Source organism: Cololabis saira, chromosome 3 (genome assembly GCF_033807715.1).
Source record: "Cololabis saira isolate AMF1-May2022 chromosome 3, fColSai1.1, whole genome shotgun sequence".
In the NCBI taxonomy this organism is placed as follows: Eukaryota; Metazoa; Chordata; class Actinopteri; order Beloniformes; family Belonidae; genus Cololabis; species Cololabis saira.
Genome location: NC_084589.1, coordinates 569,727 through 590,000, shown reverse-complemented (window position 1 = coordinate 590,000; position 20,274 = coordinate 569,727). Strand labels below are relative to the sequence as shown.

Here is a 20,274-nt window from a genome sequence, read left to right as displayed (position 1 = left end):
TAGTGGAAATGTATCCTCCTCCATCAAATCCAGTTAGCAGAGCGACTGACAGCTCTGCAGCAGCAGCCGTAACTAACTCACTAACTTACATCCTTGGAGTGGGATGTTTCTGAAGAAACTGCATATGTGTGATATGCGTTTCAAATCAATATCGTCAAACTTTTTTCTCAACATTTCAACTTTATTCACGAAATTGTATTTCAACATTAATCTCGACATTTCGACTTTTTTCTTGACATTTCGACTTTTTTGTCGAAGTGCATAATGAAAAAAAATAATCTTCCCCCTCTTAAATATTATTTTCATTTTTCTCCTGCCTCGCCCTAATACTCTTCCGTACAACTATGCATGTAACTTGCATGGCTCAGACATAGCAGCGAAGCAAATAAAGCTTGAAAACAATGAAAGTTGTAGTGTCAGTGGGACTTAAAAAGATGAACAACAACAATGCTACCAAGCAGAGCGATTACATTTGTCCTGGTCCATGCCATTGCAATGTGTAGTCCCAACCTGGGACTTGCTGATTGGGCCGGAGCTTCGGGAGCTGCGTGCTGGCCTGCGGTCCCCACCCCTGGTCATCCCGTTGCTGCTTCCACCTGCCTGCTGTGCTGTTGCCGTCCCTGACCCACCAGTCTGGCCCTCGGCAGGAGGGTCCCCCCTTATCAGCCTGGTCCTGCTCAAGGTTTCTTCCTCCTAAAGGGGAGTTTTTCCATGCCACTGTTTGGCTTAAGGTTTTTCTCCCACTAGGGGAGTTTTTTACCTGCCATTGTTTATGTAATAACTGCTCGGGGGTCATGTTCTGGGTATGGGTCTCTGGAAAGCGTCTAGAGACAACTCTGTTGTATTAGACGCTATATAAATAAAATTGAATTGAATTGAATTGTAGTGACATTTATGAGAGGTAAACGTCAGGGTAGGGCACACTTTATGGCACAGGTGTCCCTGCTACAGTGTATAGATTTACTGTGTAGATTGGCCCTGAACGACAAACCACGGGTTTTACGTCATGTACGCTATAAACCTGCTTAAACCTATTTTTAAGTACTATGTAAACAAAGTACTGGATTCTAAGCACTTCAAAACATGATTGATCCAGAATCAACCATGTACCTGAACTCCTCCCTTGGAGAAACACAGAAACAATAAAAAGGCTGAAAGAAAAAGGCACCCAAATATTAAATAAAACAGAAAAAAAGTATAACAACAAATCAAACAAAAAACAACTTAAAACCCACCAACATACTTTTTAACAATCCAAAATACAAAAACACATTTACTGGTATAGATTTTTACCTCAAGCAAACATCAGTCAGAAACTACTTGATTATTACTGAGAAAACACATTATGTTGAACAATAGTGTCCAACAAAAGTTTTAACTACCTTCTTCATAAAGTGCGAAGGCTTTGAGTATCACAAAGTGGGTGTGGGTGAATTGTGGGTGGCTGCATTAGCATCATCCCAACCGGTGTAACTGAGCCGACTGTACACTAAATTGAAAACTAAATTTTAAACAACCTTGTGTACGTACTGCTCTTAAAAGCATGTGCATATCAGCCTGGAGGGGAACTTTGTGGAAGAAGAAATAAAACGAAGCACTAACTCTATACAGTTTAAAAACACAAATGTAAAAATAAGGATCTCTAAAGAACTCAATTTACCTTGTGTATGTATTTCTTTTATTATTATTCTGTTCCTTATGTGATACATCATATACGATACAAATGTAACTCCCTGCATTCATTGCTGGAAATTACATTTTTGAGTTTAGGATATTGTAGGAGGCTAGTTTAATTATGCCTTGATCTGTTTATTAATTTTTTCTGTTGTATTTATTTATTTTTTTGTTATTATGCCGCCGGCGATCCCATTCATTTATGTGCTACCGCGGCGCAAGAGCGGACCGCTCTGCCGCCGAGCTCGGCGCCGCGCGAGAGGGCGCCTGCCTGCCCGAATTTAACATTTTTCAATTCCACCGTGCCGCGCTGTGAGGACATCTCGGTGTGTCCAATAGGAGAGAAGGTGGTGGAGGCCGAACAGCAACACGACAAACCTGCGGATCATGTTGGCACAGAACTGTCATGTGTTTTTTTTTTTATTTTAACTTTTGTACTACTGTACAAATGCACAAGTGAGCCATTATGGTGCTGCTAAGTTTAATTGCTCAGTTAATTGCTATGGGAAGTAACATGCCACGTGTTGTAGGCATGAAAATAAGAACAATGAAAAATTGCCAACAGGTATTTGTGTATTTCTACGTCTTACTGAATCGATATCGAAGCATTTAAATCAATATCGAAACACAATCGAATCCAAACTTAAAAGGAGCTTGAGGCAGGATTGAGACAAGATTTATGAAAAAATGTGTATACATTTTAAGTTTTCTAGTAATAATGTCAGATGAAGTGTTCCAAACCAAAAAGAATGAGCCCTCTAGTGTATCTCTCCTTTGCCTTGAACAGGCTGTGTGCTGCAAAATGTGCTGCAATTGTGGGGCCGAATTTCACGCGCTGGGCTGTGGATGTGACGTCACATGACGCTGCTTGCACGTTCTCCCCGTTCTCCCGTGCCGGCTTCACTGTTGGCTGCAGTATCCCCGACGGCCGTCGTGGTGAAGGGTGGCGCTAGAGAGTCTCATTTCTTAAAAGGAGCCTCAAGCTCCTTTAAAGTATCGAAATCGAATCTAATGGAATCATGAGGTTCTTAACAATACCCAGCCCTAACTTATGCGTTTGCAAACTGCCATGTAAAACTACTTTCCTTTTTGTTTTCAAAGAAGCCCTGCCTATATTCTCCAGCACTCCCTCTGAACAAAGCCGGGTTTGTTTAGCTCATGGACCTGAACTTGGGAGCATTCCAGAGAGCAGGTTTCACTTGTTGCTGCAGCCTTTTTGATTGTTATTAAAACATCATCATAAAAATGTCTTTCATAAGTAAACGTGTACTCTAAGAGTAATTTTGTGTTGCTCACATGAATGATCATGCCTGCATTTATACGGTACTTCTTAGCCAAGTTGTCCTTGGCCGGTGTCCATGTGGTCTGCAGCTTCATTAAATCATTATAGTTGTGTCATCTTCATGAGCCTCTGGAAGAACTTGTGGCCCTAAATCTAACAAGTGGATTATCCATTTTTCACCATCCTTATTGGGGTTTGGATGCCCCAGAGATGATGTCTACATAAGTTAGCCATGAAAGGGCACAGCGTTGCGTTTAGAGATGACCCGATCGATCGGCAAGCGATCGGTATCGGCCGATAACGCGCCTATCGGTTTTGATCGGATTTTCAAAATAATAGTTCAAAAGGAGTTATACCAGATTATATACAGTCCAAACCCTAACGCAGGACAACAGTCGTGTCAGTCGCTTCACGAGTGACATTTGGAGTTCTAGTGTGAAGAGTTTTTCTTCACCCACAAGAGTTTCCTCACACGCGGCGGATGCTATCGCTGAAGCTTAATAATTCATTTTTTATTTTAAGATTTAATTCCTTTTTCCACAGGAAAACTAAGGTTTACAACTTGTATCAACTCTAAGAGAGTGATATGTCTACTGTTGTGTGTGTTAGTGTACTGCACGTTGTGTTGTACACATTTTTTACCACAAGAAAGCTTAAGTTAATAAGCTACATCAGTCTAAATCCTCTCTAGAGGGTGAAACATTGCACTTTGCCTCAGCCTGCAATAAAACAGTCAATTCATGATACTTTCTCATCTCCTAATTTTGATACCTAATAATACAATGTCAGTGTCGTGTACATGAGACAACAATATTGAAGAATTTATGGATTTCACGCTGTGATCGCAATTTATGGATCGGCAGATACTGATTTTGGAGATCGGCCCTCAAAATCCTGATCGGTGCATCTCTAATAACGTCTACATAAGTTAGCCATGAAAGGGCACAACGTTGCGTTGAGTGAGCCACATTTGATGGATCTGATTCATAAGTGGAAGTGAAAGCTTGCGTTTGGTTGACCCATGTTCAGGAAACCTCAAGTTCAAGGTTTATCTAAGGGTTTGTTAAAGCTCCCGTATGAAAAACTAGATAAACTGGAAACAGACAGGGGGCACCGAACCAAAACAAGCAGACGAGGGGAAGAGTTTTGCTCCAGGTTGTGCACATGCTGAGAAGGGGGGGGACAGAGGCTTGGAGATATATTTTTGTTCGAACAATGTACCATAGCACAACTGGGTAGCGAATTTCCCCACTGAGGGAGGAATAAAGGACAATCTAATCTAATCTAAGGATGGTTGTGGGGCAAACAAAGGTCAAGAAGCCAAGCCATAAAGCAAGCAGGAAACAGTCAGCAGCCTCTACCTGTCACAAGTACAACCAGAGTTTTCTAGTGTTCATACCGTGGGAGGCCCCCCAGACAACTTAAAGGCTGCCAGGATATATTTGGAAACCCACTCACTTATTTTTATTTTCTACCATCAGTAAAAGCCTGACATAGCACACGTTACATCACCTCGTCCTCTCTAAATACACACACACACACACACCGAACCAAAAACGAGATCATCCACCACAGACAAACACATTTAGCACCAGTTACACGTTTCACACACCCAAACCTTACAGGTCTTTTCCACTGAGCTCGGCTCAGCTGGACTCCACTCTGTTTTAAGGGGTTTCACTAGGTGATAGTACCGGTTAGTACTTCCTTTTTGTGCAGCTACTTGGCTGTGGGTAGAGATGCACCGATCGATCGGCAACCCATCAGTATCGGCCGATAATACCCCTATTGGTTTTGATCCAGCCTCATGCAGGACGACAATCGTGTCAGTCACTTCACAAGTGACATTTGTAGTTCTAGTGTGAACAGCTTCACTCACAAGAGTTTCCTCACACACGGCGGATGCTACCACTAAAGCTTTCACAAAGCTCAATAATTCACAATTCATTTTTATTTAATTCCTTTTTCCACAGGAAAACTAAGGTTTATAGTTAACAACTTTTATCAACGCTAAGAGAATGACATGTCTACTGTTGTCTGTGTTGGTGCACATGTTGTAAATAATTATTACCACAGGAAAGCTTAAGTTAATAAGCTACACTTACTCTTTGTAAACTAAGGGCCAATCCCAATGTTCACCATACTCACTACCACTAGCCCTGACCCACTACCACTTCACCCTCAAAATGAAACCACAAGGGGTAGGGCTTTGTAATGTTCCCTAGGGATTGGGACACCACTTGCTACGTCACTGCGTGGTTTACGTTCTGGTACGTAAGCGACTGCGTAGTTACGTTTGCACATACGTCACACCATATCAGGAAGCAGAGAGCTAAAAGCTGTTTTAATTTCCGCTGTAGCGCTGTTAATATGCCACTTTATTAAGTTTTAATATTTTTTCAGGCGTAAAAGTAACCGTTAAGATCCCCAACCTGGGCTCAGTTTATCCAAATAACGCCTGTTAAGAAATTTGATCCGATGTTTTCGGGGGATGAGAAGAGCTGCCGGCTCGGGAGCTGATTTATGGTTCTGCGTTAAATCGACGCAGAACCTACTCCGTAGGTTACGCGGCGACGCGCATCGTACGGCGCGCGTCACTGCGTAACCTACGCCGTAGGCTCTGCGTTGGTGTAACGCAGAACCATAAATCAGCCTTTATTCTGGCGAGATCTGAAAAAACGAGCAAGCGAGTGATTATGTACATTCACTGAGTGAATATTATGAAAGTAAAATATATATTCCTCGCTAGAAATGTAATCAAAACACATTTTTATGCAGAAACTAACTCAAAATATTGATTTTATTCACTAAAAAATTAGAAATGTCCGCCATGTTTTTTTGTTTGATTCAGTCTGCAAATGATGACGTAAAGCATTCTGGGAAATTTTTCTGGCCCTCAGTCAGCGAGTCAGTATCTGAAATCCCTCGCTGTAAAGGGCCAGATTCATACACACTACCCCTCGTTATGTCCACTAGCCCTACATGCAAAGAGGAATTGGGACACCACTACCCTCACGGGAACGCACAAAATTTAGGGGTAGGGATGAAAAGTAGGACTAGGGGGGGATTGGGACTGGCCCTAAGTCTAATCATCTCCAAGAATCTCGAGGGGGTGAAATATTGCACATTGCCTCAGCCTGAAATAAAACTGTCAATTTATGATACTTTCTCATCTCCTAATTTTTATACCTAATAATACAATGTCAAGTGTTGTACATGAGACAACGATATTGACAAATTTGTGGATTTCGCGCTGTGATCGGCAATATCGGGATCTTTTGGTGATCGGCCCTCAAAATCCTGATCGGTGCATCTCTAATTTATACTTTCTAAAAGATAACAGGGCACAGCTCCAGAGAAGTAAGTTACTCGTGCACTCTCCACACCCAAATATACAACATCAATGTTTAAGGACTGAGTGGATGCAGGGTGGGTGGGGGAGAAATGAAAAAAGGATTTTCCTCAGCCATGCTCAAGTTTGTTTGAAACAGAAGTAAACGACACCCGGTTGAATTTAAAATCTTTTAGGACGATAACCACATACACAAACGCCTTCTGAGCACCTACAAACATTTCATTGACCACTAGGCTTATGGCGCTTTTCCACTAGTACCTACTCAGCCCGATTCGACTCAGTTTGGTTCTTTCCCATTAGAGCAGGGGTGTCCAAAGCCGGTCCTCGAGGGCCGGTGTCCTGCAGGTTTTAGATGTTTCCCTTGTTCAGCACACCGTGATAAAAGTAACTGTGTCACCAACAGAGTTGTCCAGACCTTGATGGCAAGCTGGTGACGACCATTAATTTGAATCAGGTGTGTTGAAGCAAGGAGACATCTAAAAACATGCAGGACACCGGCCCTCGAGGACCGACTTTGGACACCCCTGCACTAGAGGTCCAACCTGCCGAGTAGATACTTTTCTGTATCTATTCTGCCGAGGTTCTAAGCTGCTGAGTCGGCTGTATCTGACATCATCACACTACAGGCCACCGATTGGTCGGGGGGTTGGAGTCAGACGTCTGAGTCAGGAGGAGGAAATCAGAGAAAGAGACTCTGACGGATTCTGGTTCATTTTATTCAACCAGCAATGGCAGCAAAAGTTTCTGATCCAACTCTGAAGTGCAGATGTTCATAAACCTGGTGCTGAGGAGAGAATTAAAAAGGGATGTAGACGGGCGATAAGGAACGACCAGATCTACCAGGAGCTCTGTCTCTTCATAGCTGCTCACGGCTCCAGCTGACTTTTCAGCAGCGCAGAGACAAACAAATAAACAAAGGAAAAGCGTTTGAAGCTTCTCTCACTCTCATTTTTTAACTTGATATCAAACACAAGCCACAGATCCAGCAGCATCTCCTCCAGGTTCTACATCTTTAGTGTTGTTGTCTTCTCGCCTACTTCTCATCTTGGTATTGAAAAGAAACAAGGGCGAGTCGAGACGGGCTGAGTAGGTACTAGTGTAAAAGTGCCAGTAGTGGCATCATTTCTTCTTCTTTTTTTTTTTTAATCAATGAAGCTAGTCAATATAAAAGCTGCTGTGTCATTTCATGGAAGGACACGATCTGTCAGTCTTCATGGAAAATCAATGGGACAGTTAATTCAGTGCAACCGGACACCCACGGACATTAGTGTAAGTAGAGCTGACCCTGCACCACATGGCCTACAGCCATCAGCACGACCATCAGTGTCAAGCACTGCTGGCAACACACCGCTAACACACAGGCTGATGTCTCAAGCAAGTCCAAGAACCAAAAAAAGAAACGCTTGTTAACACGGACATATATTGTGACAGTGGAAAACAGATGCCAGTCTCTTTCCAACACTGCTGCACTCTGGTTTCACTCCGATGCCTTTGTATACTTTTGGAGTTTGCTTGGATAAGCGTGTGTGTGTTATGGCCCCAAATGAGAATTTCTGGGAGAGGTTTTATAAGTGGTTTATAAATGGTGCAGAGACAGAGTCAGAGCCACAGGCAACAAGCCTGGTCAATAAAACCCAAGGCAGTTAAAAGATCAAGCAAGACAAAATGACAACTGCGATGGGGAAAATGGATATATCTTCATATATGGTTGCAAAAATGTGTCTCAGATCCTCTTGGTTGATTCCTTTAATTATACTAGTATACAGAAACGGCAAGTCGCAAAAATCCCCCTGCGCAGCAGCGGGTGTAAAGCATGACCCCGCTCTGATGTGGAAAAAACCTGAAAAATGAAGGCGATATAATAGTATACAGAAAAGGTTTCCCTTTTTTTCTTCTTCTTCTTCTTACTTTCCACACGCTTTTTTCGTCCGTTAATACGGCCCGAACCGCAATGTGCACCCATGCATGGCATACATCATTAGATGCGTCTCCATCGTGCATTGATGGGCATTACTTTTCTCAGTTAAAAGTGTTACCGTGGCAACGCTAGATGCCAAAAAGCAACTTTATCGTAGAGACATTGTTCAAATTTACAAACACTCTGCCCGATTGGCACTAACCGTGCCGTACAACGGCCGTACAATGGACCGTACAACCTCATCATGCTACTTATTACGGTTTTTGCAATATTTAACTTTCAATTTAAAAAAAATTCCATTTTATTTTGGATGCTTGTTGCTAGGCAACGGTTTAATCGCAGAGACATCATTACAACATTGACAAACCCGGGACGTGTTGTACTACAACATACTTTAGTCTCATCATGCCAGCTATTACGGTTTTTGAGATATTCAACTATTCTAATTTTCAGGCTAACGGAAATTTGGATGCTTGTTGCTCGGCAACACGATGTCGCAGACATCGATCCAATGTTAAAAGACTCGGGACTCGGGCTGTTTACAACTTTTGAGATATTGAAGCCAAATTGTCCAATTCTAACCTATGGGGCTTGTTACCATGGCAACCAAACATATGCATTTTTATGGGGGAGAATATGAATAAATCATCCGTAAATGTGGCCCGAACCGCAACGTACATCCAGGCCTTGGTTTGGTTTATTGGCCATTATTAATAACCCCAAACATGGCCAGTACCACCTCCGACACAACCAGAACAACCTTAAACACAACCAGAACCTTAAACACAACCAAAACAACCTTAAACACAACCAAGACAACCTTAAACACAACCAAGACAACCTTAAACACAACCAAGACAACCTTAAACACAAACAGAACCACCTTAAACACAACCAAGACAACCTTAAACACAACCAAGACAACCTTAAACACAACCAAGACAACCTTAAACACAACCAGAACCACCTTAAACACAACCAAAACAACCTTAAACACAACCACTACAGCCCCAAACCAAAGCAGCGAGAGGGGACGAATGGGCAGTAGGGCATGCCCATTTCAAAATGTCCTGAAATTTTCTAGTTATTATGATTTACTTCATTACTTGAGCAGCACTCATCTGCCTACATGTTTTACGTACCTACAGCTGGCGCATCATACTCGTCCCCCAGCAGTATTTCTGGTGCAGAGTACGCCAGAGATCCACAACTAGTAGTCAGCTTTTTCCCCGGCTGAAATTTATTACTGAATCCAAAGTCGGTGAGCTTCACGAGTCCTTGTTTTTCAAAGAAGACCACGTTCTCCGGCTTCAGGTCCCGGTGGACCACGTGCAGACGGTGGCAGTAGGAGATGGCGTGGACAATCTGGGCAAAGTACTTCTTAGCCAGGTCTTCGTTCAGACCTTCCTCGTGTTTCATGATGTAGTCGAACATGTCCCCTCCGTCGCCGAGCTCCAGGATGAGGTAAAGCTTGGTCTGAGTGTCTATCACTTCGTACAGGCGCACGATATTGGGGTGCTGCACCAGCTTCATGCAGCGGACTTCCTGGAAAAGGTGACCCGTCGCTACGGTGTCCAGCTTAGTCTTGTCAATCACCTTCACGGCCACTTTCTCCCCGGTGAAGACGTGGCGCGCCAGCTTGACCACGGCGAAGTGGCCGCGGCCCAGCGTCTTGTCCAGGTCGTACAGGCCGGCGATCTTGCCATCGTAACCCCTCTTGAAGCCGGCCATAGCTGGAGATGGGGAGAGGGGACCCCCTGCTTTGGGCAGGGGCCGCTTGGTGGAGTATCGTGGGTCCAGCTTAGTTCAGCTCATCCAAGGCCAAAGAACAAACCCATGGCTGCAGATTCCTGCACATACAAGACACAGATGATTATTGGAAGCACAATACAAACTCAATGCATGCCAAAGGCAAAGTCAGATACAAAACAGGAGGATAAGCACATCCATATGAACATATGCATCTGAATAAATCTTAAAACCCTTATGCCCCGTTTACACGTAACAAAAACGGTGGTGTTTTCATGCGTTTTGGCCGTTCGTTTACACGAAAAACGAAGCTCAAAGTCACCAAAAACCATCATTCCTGAAAACTCCGGCCAAAGTGGAGATTTGCAAAACATCTGTCTTCACGTTTGCTTGTAAACAGAGAGAAACGGACATTTAGGCTTCAGAATGTCACATTATGTGACAGAAACGTCACCAGTGTCATGTGTTTACAATTTGTTTGGCCACGTGTCATTTGTTGATGTTTTTTTCCAGGATTCTGATTGGCTAGCATGACTTTATCTTCTCGTTACACTGCCCCCTGTAGGTTTGGCTGCTCATAGCACCTTAACAGCGTATTTATGCAGGTTCGTGTAAATGATGAGATTTTTCAAAACGTAGAGCGGGAAATATCAGTTTTTGTAAATATGTGGAAACGTGGCCCTTAAAGATGCCGTGATATAGTAGTTTGGGACAAAGTACTACATGATAGTCTTCTCCTTGTCCAGCGCAAAATATTGGGATATTTAGAAAGAATAATGAATTTAACAACCAGGCCTGCTACGGACAATAATAACATGTGCAATAACAAGATGTGCAATATCTGTCTACCTCACACATCCTACCTGCTTTTTTTTGCAGTTTTTCTTTCTTTTCCCATACTGAACTACTTTTTTTTTTTCATTCCAATGTATATAATTTTTATATTTTGTAATTAATAATAATATATTTTTTACTTTTTTTTACCCTTTCCCTGCATGTGTGTGTTAAGTGTACTGCTGCTGCACAAAGTGAATTTCCCCATTGAGGGAGATTATCTTATCTTATATGGGAGGAAATAAATGGACAAATATTAATCTTAAACAGTGTTGGGACTAATGCGTTATTTAGTAACGCGTTACAGTAACGCCGTTAGTTTTGGCAATGTTTAGTTTAGTTTTTCCACTGCTCTTCTGATGCTGCTGCATCCCAACTCGCTCTGTAGTGTCTTTTTCTCCTAAAGCCCGGGATGCAGGAGTTTTTTTCCAGAGAAGAACATAGTTATGGGTCGTTGTTGTCGCTCTTTTTACTTCTGGGCAAAAAGATTCTTAGGGTGCTTTCACACCTGTGGCTCGTTTGTTTTGTTCCGATTCAGGGGCTAAATCGATACAGTTGTTTCATTTCTCATTCGTGGGGTTTGTGTTCACAAGGCAACCGTCTGTACCGTTTCAAAGCTGATAACCAATGCCATGCGCGAACCAGCTGCTCTCTGATTGGTCAAATGAACGTGGAAGGAGTTTCCTCTTCCGTCCCCCGGGATAAACAACAAGCCCCTTTCACAGAGAGGGCGTAAAGCGCAGACCGCAGCCGCCAGCTTTAGGCTGATTTATGGTTCCGCGTTACACCAACGCAGAGCCTACGGCGTAGGTTACGGTGACGATTTAACGTGGAACCATAAATCAGGCTTTACCCATTCATTTATGTGCTACCGGCGCAGAGCAGAGCTCAGCGGTGGGCCAGAGGCCGCCTGGCACAGGGTTTGCGCTGCGCAAACCCTGCCCGAATTGAAAATTTTTTTATTTCACCATGCCACACGGGGACGACATCTCAGCACGTCCAATAGGAGAGAAAGTGGTGGAGGCTGCACTGACTCTTCTCCTTGCGCAGCGGAGCACATAAACAATGAATGTAGTTGTGTCGGCTGCTGTGTCGATTATGTTCTCACTACAAATAAAAAAAATTAACCGCTTCAGGTCTGGAATGGAAGCGAGCCGAGACCACCTCTCCTAGGAGATCTCGGCTCGCTTGTTTTGTGCCGTTTCAGAGCGCGATTGCTGTGTTCACATATACCAAACAATCCGATCTTTAGGGGGAAACGCTCCCGTTTCGGAACAACTGCTCCAAACGGGACAGGTGTGAAAGCACCCTTATACAGCAACATGCCACCATGGATTATATCTGAGAACTGTAACGATTCATCAAAGGCTCCCGTTCCTGAGCTGCTGCTGAAGTTCATTGGCCGTTCTCAGCTTGTTGCTAAGCAACCAACGTTATTGACACAGGAAGTGAAGAAGCGGGGAGACTGTTTAGCCAATCAGAACGCAGAACAGGATGCACAATGAAAATCCAAACAGTACCTGCTGAAATGAAGGCTAGAGGGGCATTAAAGGGAGCATTTAAAATGTTTGTTTTTTTTAGTAACTAAAAAGTTGCTGTAACCGAGTTACTTTTTAATGAACCAGTAACGGTAGCTAGTTACTAGCACAACACTGGGAACACTGGACTAACTGCAGCTGGTTGATGGAGGTTCTTTAATCTTTCTTCCTTCACACACTATTATTTCTGTTTTGTCTTCATTTAACTGAAGAAATAATTAACTTAAATTGGAGGGAATAATTGGACCAATATTCATCTTAAATAAGCATGAATGAAGCAGATATCCAGCAGGGACGGTCCTGGTACTGGTCCGTGTTGTGACAGCAGCTCCAGCAGCAGGAGCCATGCGGCCGCCTCGTGGCTGCAGGGACGGGGGGACCAGTACCATGAGAGGCCCGGCGGGCACCGACACCCCCCGGTGGCCCAGGTAGCTGGGGATTTATCAGTGTTAACAGTAACACACCGGATGGAAAATGGAAACGCCATCCTGTCAACAGCAGACCCACGCCGCGGTGTTGTACACAGAGACCCAGGTCTCGCGAGACCCGGGTCTCTCTGGTACAGAGAGACCCGGGTCTCGCGAGACCTGGGTCTCACTGGTTCGCCGAGACCCGGGTCTCTTCTCTGTACCAGTGAGACCCGCGTCTAGCAGCTACACAGAGACCCAGGTCTCGCGATACCTGGCTCTCGTAGTTCGCTAGCGTGTAGCGCCTAGCAAAGCTACGTGCTGCGGCTGCGCGGCTCACCTTCTCCGGCAAACATCTTCGTCTCGCGTCTCGCTCCGGCGGGCCTGTCATGGATGCTTACGGAAGAAAAGGCTGAGGCGGAGGTGGGAGCACGGTCTCCGCGCCGGCAGGGCCCCCCAGCAGCGGCTGTTTCCCCCGGAGCCCGACGGGGAAACGAGGTGTTGCATCGTCGGCAGCAGCGACGACAGCAGCGAGGAGCTGGCCCCGCCCCGCGCTGCCTTCAGGGCCCACCCACACTACCGGATTATACAGCTTCATAATCATAGTTATTAATCCCACAGCAGGGGAATGCACTGGCCATAGCAGCTCAGAAACAATACATAAGTGCAAATAATCAAGTACTACATACAAAAATGTACAATATACCAAAGAAGAGATAAGGATATAGGCTATATATATATATATAAATATATATATATATATATATATATATATATATATATATATATATATATATATATATATATATATATATATATATATATAATAGAATAGAATATAGCTTTATTAATCCCACAGAGGAGAAATTTGCTTGTGCAGTAGCAAACATACACACTCTTAACAAATTTACAAATACTCACGAAGTATGAAAGGTATAGAAAAAAGTATATCCTAAAAAGAAAAATAACCAATAAATAGCTAAATAATTAAAAAAAGCAATATAAAAAATGAGCAATGTACAAAAGAAATACTAAACAGAATACTAAACCCGAAAAAATGTAATTATACATGAATATATATATATACCCTAGGCCGGAGGTCAATGATCGACTTTGTTGTCGTTTCATCTGGCCTTCGGCCGCATGTCTTGGACACTCAGGGGAAGAGAGGGGCTGAGCTGTCAACTGATCACCACCTGGTGGTGAGTTGGATGCGCTGGCGGAGGAGGAGGTTGGACAGACCGGGCAGACCCAAACGGATTGTGAGGGTCTGTTGGGAACTTCTGGCCGAGCCCTCTGTCAGGGACATCTTCAACTCCCACCTCCGGGAGAGCTTCTCTCAGATCCCGGGGGAGGCGGGGGACATCGAGTCCGAGTGGACCATGTTCTCTGCCTCCATTGTCGACGCGGCGGCTCGAAGCTGTGGACGCAAGGTCTCCGGTGCCTGTCGTGGCGGCAATCCTAGAACCCAGTGGTGGACACCGGAAGTACAGGATGCCTTCAGACTGAAGAAGGAGTCCTACCGGGCTATGTTGGCCGGTGGGACTCCTGACGCAGTAGATAGGTACCGGCAGGCCAAGCGGGCCGCGGCTCGGGCGGTCCTGGAGGCTAAAACTCGGGTCTGGGAGGAGTTCGGGGAGGCCATGGAGGAAGACTTTCGGTCGGCCTCGAGGAAATTCTGGAGGACCGTTCGGCGCCTCAGAAGGGGGAAGCAGTACTCTGCCGGCACCGTTTATGGTGCTGGTGGGGAGCTGTTGACCTCGACTGGGGACATTGTCGGACGGTGGAAGGAATACTTCGAGGATCTCCTTAACCCGACTGACATGCCTTCCACTGAGGAAGCAGAGGGTTGGGGCTCGGAGGCGTGCTCATCCATCACCCAAGCCGAGGTCACCGAGGTGGTTCATAAGCTCCTCAGTGGCACCGGGGTTGGATGAGATTCGCCCTGAGTACCTCAAGTCTCTGGATGTCGTAGGGCTGTCTTGGTTGACACGCCTCTGCGACATCGCATGGAGGAAGGGGACAGTACCGCTGGGGTGGCAAATCGGGGTGGTGGTCCCTCTGTTTAAAAAGGGGGACCGGAGAGTGTGTTCCAACTACAGGGGGATCACACTTCTCAGCCTCCCCGGGAAAGTCTACGCCAAGGTACTGGAGAGGAGAATACGGCCGATAGTTGAACCTTGGATTCAGGAGGAACAATGCGGTTTTCGTCCCGGTCGTGGAACACTGGACCTGCTCTACACCCTCCGCAGGGTGCTCGAGGGTTCATGGGAATTTGCCCAACCAGTCTACATGTGCTTTGTGGATCTGGAGAAGGCATTTGACCGTGTCCCTCGTGCCATTCTGTGGGGGGTGCTGAGTGAGTATGGAGTCCGGGGCCCTCTACTAAGGGCTGTCCGGTCTCTGTATGATGGAAGCAGGAGTCTGGTTCGCATTGCCGGCAGTAAGTCAGACTTGTTCCCGGTGCATGTTGGACTCCGGCAGGGCTGCCCTTTGTCACCGGTCCTGTTCATAATTTTTATGGACAGGATTTCTAGGCGCAGCCAGGGGCCGGAGGGGATCCGGTTTGGGGACCTCAGGATTTCATCTCTGCTTTTTGCGGATGATGTTGTCCTGTTGCTTCATCAGACCGGGACCTCCAGCATGTGCTGGGGCGGTTTGCGGCCGAGTGCGACGCGGCAGGGATGAGAATCAGCACCTCCAAGACCGAGGCCGTGGTTCTCCATCGGAAAAGGGTGGCATGCCTTCTCTGGGTGGGTGGAGAAGTCCTGCCTCAGGTGGAGGAGTTCAAGTATCTCGGGGTCTTGTTCACGAGTGAGGGAACGATGGAGCGTGAGATTGACAGATGGATCGGTGCAGCGTCCACAGTTATGCGGTCGATGTACTGGTCCGTCGTGGTGAAGAAGGAGCTGAGTCGAAAGGCGACACTCTCGATTTACCGGTCAATCTACGCCCCTACCCTCACCTATGGTCATGAACTTTGGGTAGTGACCGAAAGGAAGAGATCGCGGATACAAGCGGCCGAGATGAGTTTCCTCCGCAGGGTGGCTGGACGCTCCCTTAGAGATAGGGTGAGGAGTTCAGTCACCCGGGAGGAGCTCGGAGTCGAGCCGCTGCTCCTTCACATTGAGAGGAGTCAGCTGAGGTGGCTTGGGCATCTGTACCGGATCCTCCTGGACGCCTCTCTAGGGAGGTGTTCCAGGCATGTCCCACCGGGAGGAGGCCCGGGGGAAGACCCAGGACACGCTAGAGAGACTATGTCTCTCGGCTGGCCTGGGAACGCCTCGGATTCCCCCCGGAAGAGCTGGAGGAAGAGCTGGAGGAAGAGCTGGAGGAAGTGTCTGGGGTGAGGGAAGTCTGGGCATCCCTGCTGAGGCTGCTGCCCCCGCGACCCAGGAACGGATAAAGCGGGAGAAGATGAGTGAGTGAGTGAGTGAGTATATATATATATATATATATATATATATATATATATATATATATATTCATATATATATTATATATATATTCAACGTGCAATTATGTAAATAACATCTTTAAATATCCATCTGTTATTCTTTTTATATACTAGTATTTTTTATTACTATTTTTATTGTCCTTCTTCTTCTTCTTCTTCTTCTTATTGTATATACTGTTTATAGTGTTTTTACTATTATTGTGTGATATTGATGCCTCTTGTGTTTGCACTATCCCCTTTGCTGCTGTAATCTGGAAATTTCCCCCCTGTGGGACTATTAAAGGATTATCTTATCTTATCTTATCTTATATATATCCTGATCTGAGCAGCTCTGTCCATCTCAGACCTCAAACAGCTGGAGGCCTGAAGATCGGATTGTTTTGCTCTGATTGAGGTGATCTCTGCCTTTCAAACTGAAATAAGAAACACAGAGACTTAAATAATATTAGAGGTTTAATTTTGTCTTGGAAATTGTCCTAATAGAGGGTCTGTATTGACGTCACTTCTCCACTGAACCAGCCCCCTTACTCTCACTGAGTGGAAAAACATCAGCAAAAACAGCTGCAACTAGTGGAGAAGACGGGTTAACAGCCGATTATCAGCTTAAATTAAAGCCAGTTGGACTTGACAGTGACCCGTACAGTTACCAAGAACCAGTGGTCCATGGACATTAATATTTGGTACAGTTACCCCAAGAACCAGTGGTCCATGGACTTTAATATTTGGTACAGTTACCAAGAACCAGTGGTCCATGGACATTAATATTTGGTACAGTTACCAAGAACCAGTGGTCCATGGACATTAATATTTGGTACAGTTACCCCAAGAACCAGTGGTCCATGGACATTAATATTTGGTACAGTTACCAAGAACCAGTGGTCCATGGACATTAATATTTGGTACAGTTACCCCAAGAACCAGTGGTCCATGGACTTTAATATTTGGTACAGTTACCAAGAACCAGTGGTCCATGGACATTAATATTTGGTACAGTTACCCCAAGAACCAGTGGTCCATGGACATTAATATTTGGTACAGTTACCAAGAACCAGTGGTTCATGGACATTAATATTTGGTACAGTTACCCCAAGAACCAGTGGTCCATGATATTAATATTTGGTACAGTTACCAAGAACCAGTGGTCCATGGACATTAATATTTGGTACAGTTACCAAGAACCAGTGGTCCATGGACATTAATATTTGGTACAGTTACCAAGAACCAGTGGTCCATGGACATTAATATTTGGTACAGTTACCAAGAACCAGTGGTCCATGAACATTAATATTTGGTACAGTTACCAAGAACCAGTGGTCCATGGACATTAATATTTGGTACAGTTACCAAGAACCAGTGGTCCATGAACATTAATATTTGGTACAGTTACCAAGAACCAGTGGTCCATGGACATTAATATTTGGTACAGTTACCCCAAGAACCAGTGGTCCATGGACATTAATATTTGGTACAGTTACCAAGAACCAGTGGTCCATGGACATTAATATTTGGCCACAAATCCAGTTTCCTGATATTTATATGTACTTAATTTCTACGCCGGGGAAATACACGAAGCAAAGCTTGAAGGCTTACAAAAGTCTTGATGCTTGGTCCGACTTCAAGGCAGGATTTGTTGTAGAAATTAAAGTGATGAGGACACTGAACTTTATGATTTGACCGTTTAACGTTAGCTACCCAAAAATCCAACATTACCTGATACAAAATGGGAACCGCAAATCCACGTTTCAGTACCTGGAATCCAGTTGTTTCTGAGAATTGCAGCGATCCATTTGTCTCTCTTAAGCTTATTTTTCGGCAGTCTGTAAAACGATAACTCTGATTTCTTGCTAAATCTATGAGTACAGTCGATTGCAAACAGCTCTTTCCCATTTTAGATGTTTTCCAGTTGCTCAAACTGGAAGTTTATGCTGACACTCAGTCTCTCTGATATATATATATATATGTAAATATAATTGTTGTCACGGCTCAGACAGGACAGAGAACCCAAATGCACAACACCAGGCAGGATCAGAGTCCAAGAGGCTTTAATCTTTGTCAAAAGGCAGGCAGGGGTCAAACCGGGTAGTCAGGCAGATCAGGCAAACAAAACCAAAACGGGCAGGCAAAACTCCATAAAACCAAGAATCATGCAGGGTTACAGGCAGGCAGGCAGGAACAGGACAGAAATCAGGAAGGCTGGAAAGCGAGGCAAAAGCACACGACAATCTGGCAAACTAGAAGGTGGAAATGGGCCGGTATATGAGGGGAACTGCTGATGAGGGAAACCAGGTGTGGAGCTGGGTGGGGAAGCACAGGTGAAGGGAATGAGTGGATCCCTGGCTGATTAGGGTGGCAGGATCTGGAAAAACAGGGGAGTGAGTTAAACAGTAAAAAAAAAACCTATCCTACACTGTGAAACTGTGACAGAACCCCCCCCTCAAGGGACAGATTCCAGATGTCCCAAAACCCCCCACCCCGGGCAGGAGGAGGGGGTCCGGAGGAGGGCCCCGGCCAACAGATGGCCAAAGCTCCGGGGGCCGTCCTCGGTGCCGGGCAGACCGGCGAGGCAGTTCGGGGGGTCGCCCTTGGGGCGTAACAGGCGGATCCGGGGGTCGGTCTGGGGGCTTGGCAGGCTGGTCCGGGGGTCGGTCTGGGGGCTTGGCAGGCTGGTCAGAGGGTCGGTCTGGGACTGCGGCAGGCTGGTCAGGGGGTCGGTCTGGGACTGCGGCAGGCTGGTCAGGGGGTCGGTCTGGGACTGCGGCAGGCTGGTCAGGGGGTCGGTCTGGGACTGCGGCAGGCTGGTCAGGGGGTCGGTCTGGGATTGCGGCAGGCTGGTCAGGGGGTCGGTCTGGGAGCTTGGCAGGCGGGTCAGAGGTTCGGTCTGGGACTGCGGCAGGCTGGTCAGAGGGTCGGTCTGGGACTGCGGCAGGCTGGTCAGGGGGTCGATCTGGGACTGCGGCAGATCCATCCAGGATCGCCTCAGGAAGGGGAACAGAGACCACCTCCAGAACAGAGACCGGCGGGGCCGCCTCAGGAATGGAGACTGGCTGCGGGACCGCCTCAGGAACAAGAGTCGGGGCTGACAGGAGGCGGGGAGCCGGAGCTGACAGGAGGCGGGGAGCCGGAACCGGGGCAGACAGGATGCGGGGAGCCGGAACCGGGGCAGACAGGATGCGGGGAGTCGGAACCGGGGCAGACAGGATGCGGGGAGCCGGAACCGGGGCAGACAGGATGCGGGGAGCCGGGGCAGACAGGATGCGGGGAGCCGGAACCGGGGCAGACAGGATGCGGGGAGCCGGAACCGGGGCAGACAGGATGCGGGGAGCCGGAACCGGGGCAGACAGGATGCGGGGAGCCGGAACAGGGGCAGACAGGATGCGGGGAGCCGGAACAGGAGCAGACAGGATGCGGGGAGCCGGAACAGGAGCAGACAGGATGCGGGGAGCCGGAACAGGAGCAGACAGGATGCGGGGAGCCGGAACAGGAGCAGACAGGATGCGGGGAGCCGGAACAGGGGCAGACAGGATGCGGGGAGCCGGAACAGGAGCAGACAGGATGCGGGGAGCCGGAACAGGAGCAGACAGGATGCGGGGAGCCGGAACAGGAGCCGGAGCAGGAGCTGGAGCTGGAGCAAGCTGGGGCTGGGGCTGACGCCTTCGTCGTTGCCTCCCCTGAGCCTGCAGGCTCCTGGGCCCACCCAGAGCCAGGCGTGTTCCCCAGAAAGGGGGAAGGGACTGGGGTGGGTCTGGGACCACCTCGGGAACAGCAACAGGCCGGAACTGGGGGCATGTCCCCGTCCCCTTCACCGTACGGTGGTAGAACGCCACTTGGTCCCCATAAAAAAAATCCCACAAATCCTCTTCCTTACGTGGTAGGTCCATGTTGGCTGGGTTCAGTCTTGGCCAGATTGTACTGTCACGGCTCAGACAGGACAGAGAACCCAAATGCACAACACCAGGCAGGATCAGAGTCCAAGAGGCTTTAATCTTTGTCAAAAGGCAGGCAGGGGTCAAACCGGGTAGTCAGGCAGATCAGGCAAACAAAACCAAAACGGGCAGGCAAA

The 20,274-nt window shown here is 46.7% G+C and overlaps 1 protein-coding gene across 1 annotated transcript in view; it reads right to left on the bottom strand.

Moving 5' to 3' along the window:
- LOC133424341 (SNF-related serine/threonine-protein kinase-like) overlaps window positions 1-13,281 on the bottom strand; it is a 45,363-nt gene extending 32,082 nt beyond the window's left edge. The window contains 2 exon segments of the mRNA XM_061714877.1: window positions 9,372-10,079; window positions 13,098-13,281. Of these exon segments, the coding sequence (XP_061570861.1) occupies window positions 9,372-9,960 (589 nt within the window). The 5' untranslated portion in view covers window positions 9,961-10,079; window positions 13,098-13,281.
- Between the last annotated feature and the right edge of the window lie 6,993 nt (window positions 13,282-20,274).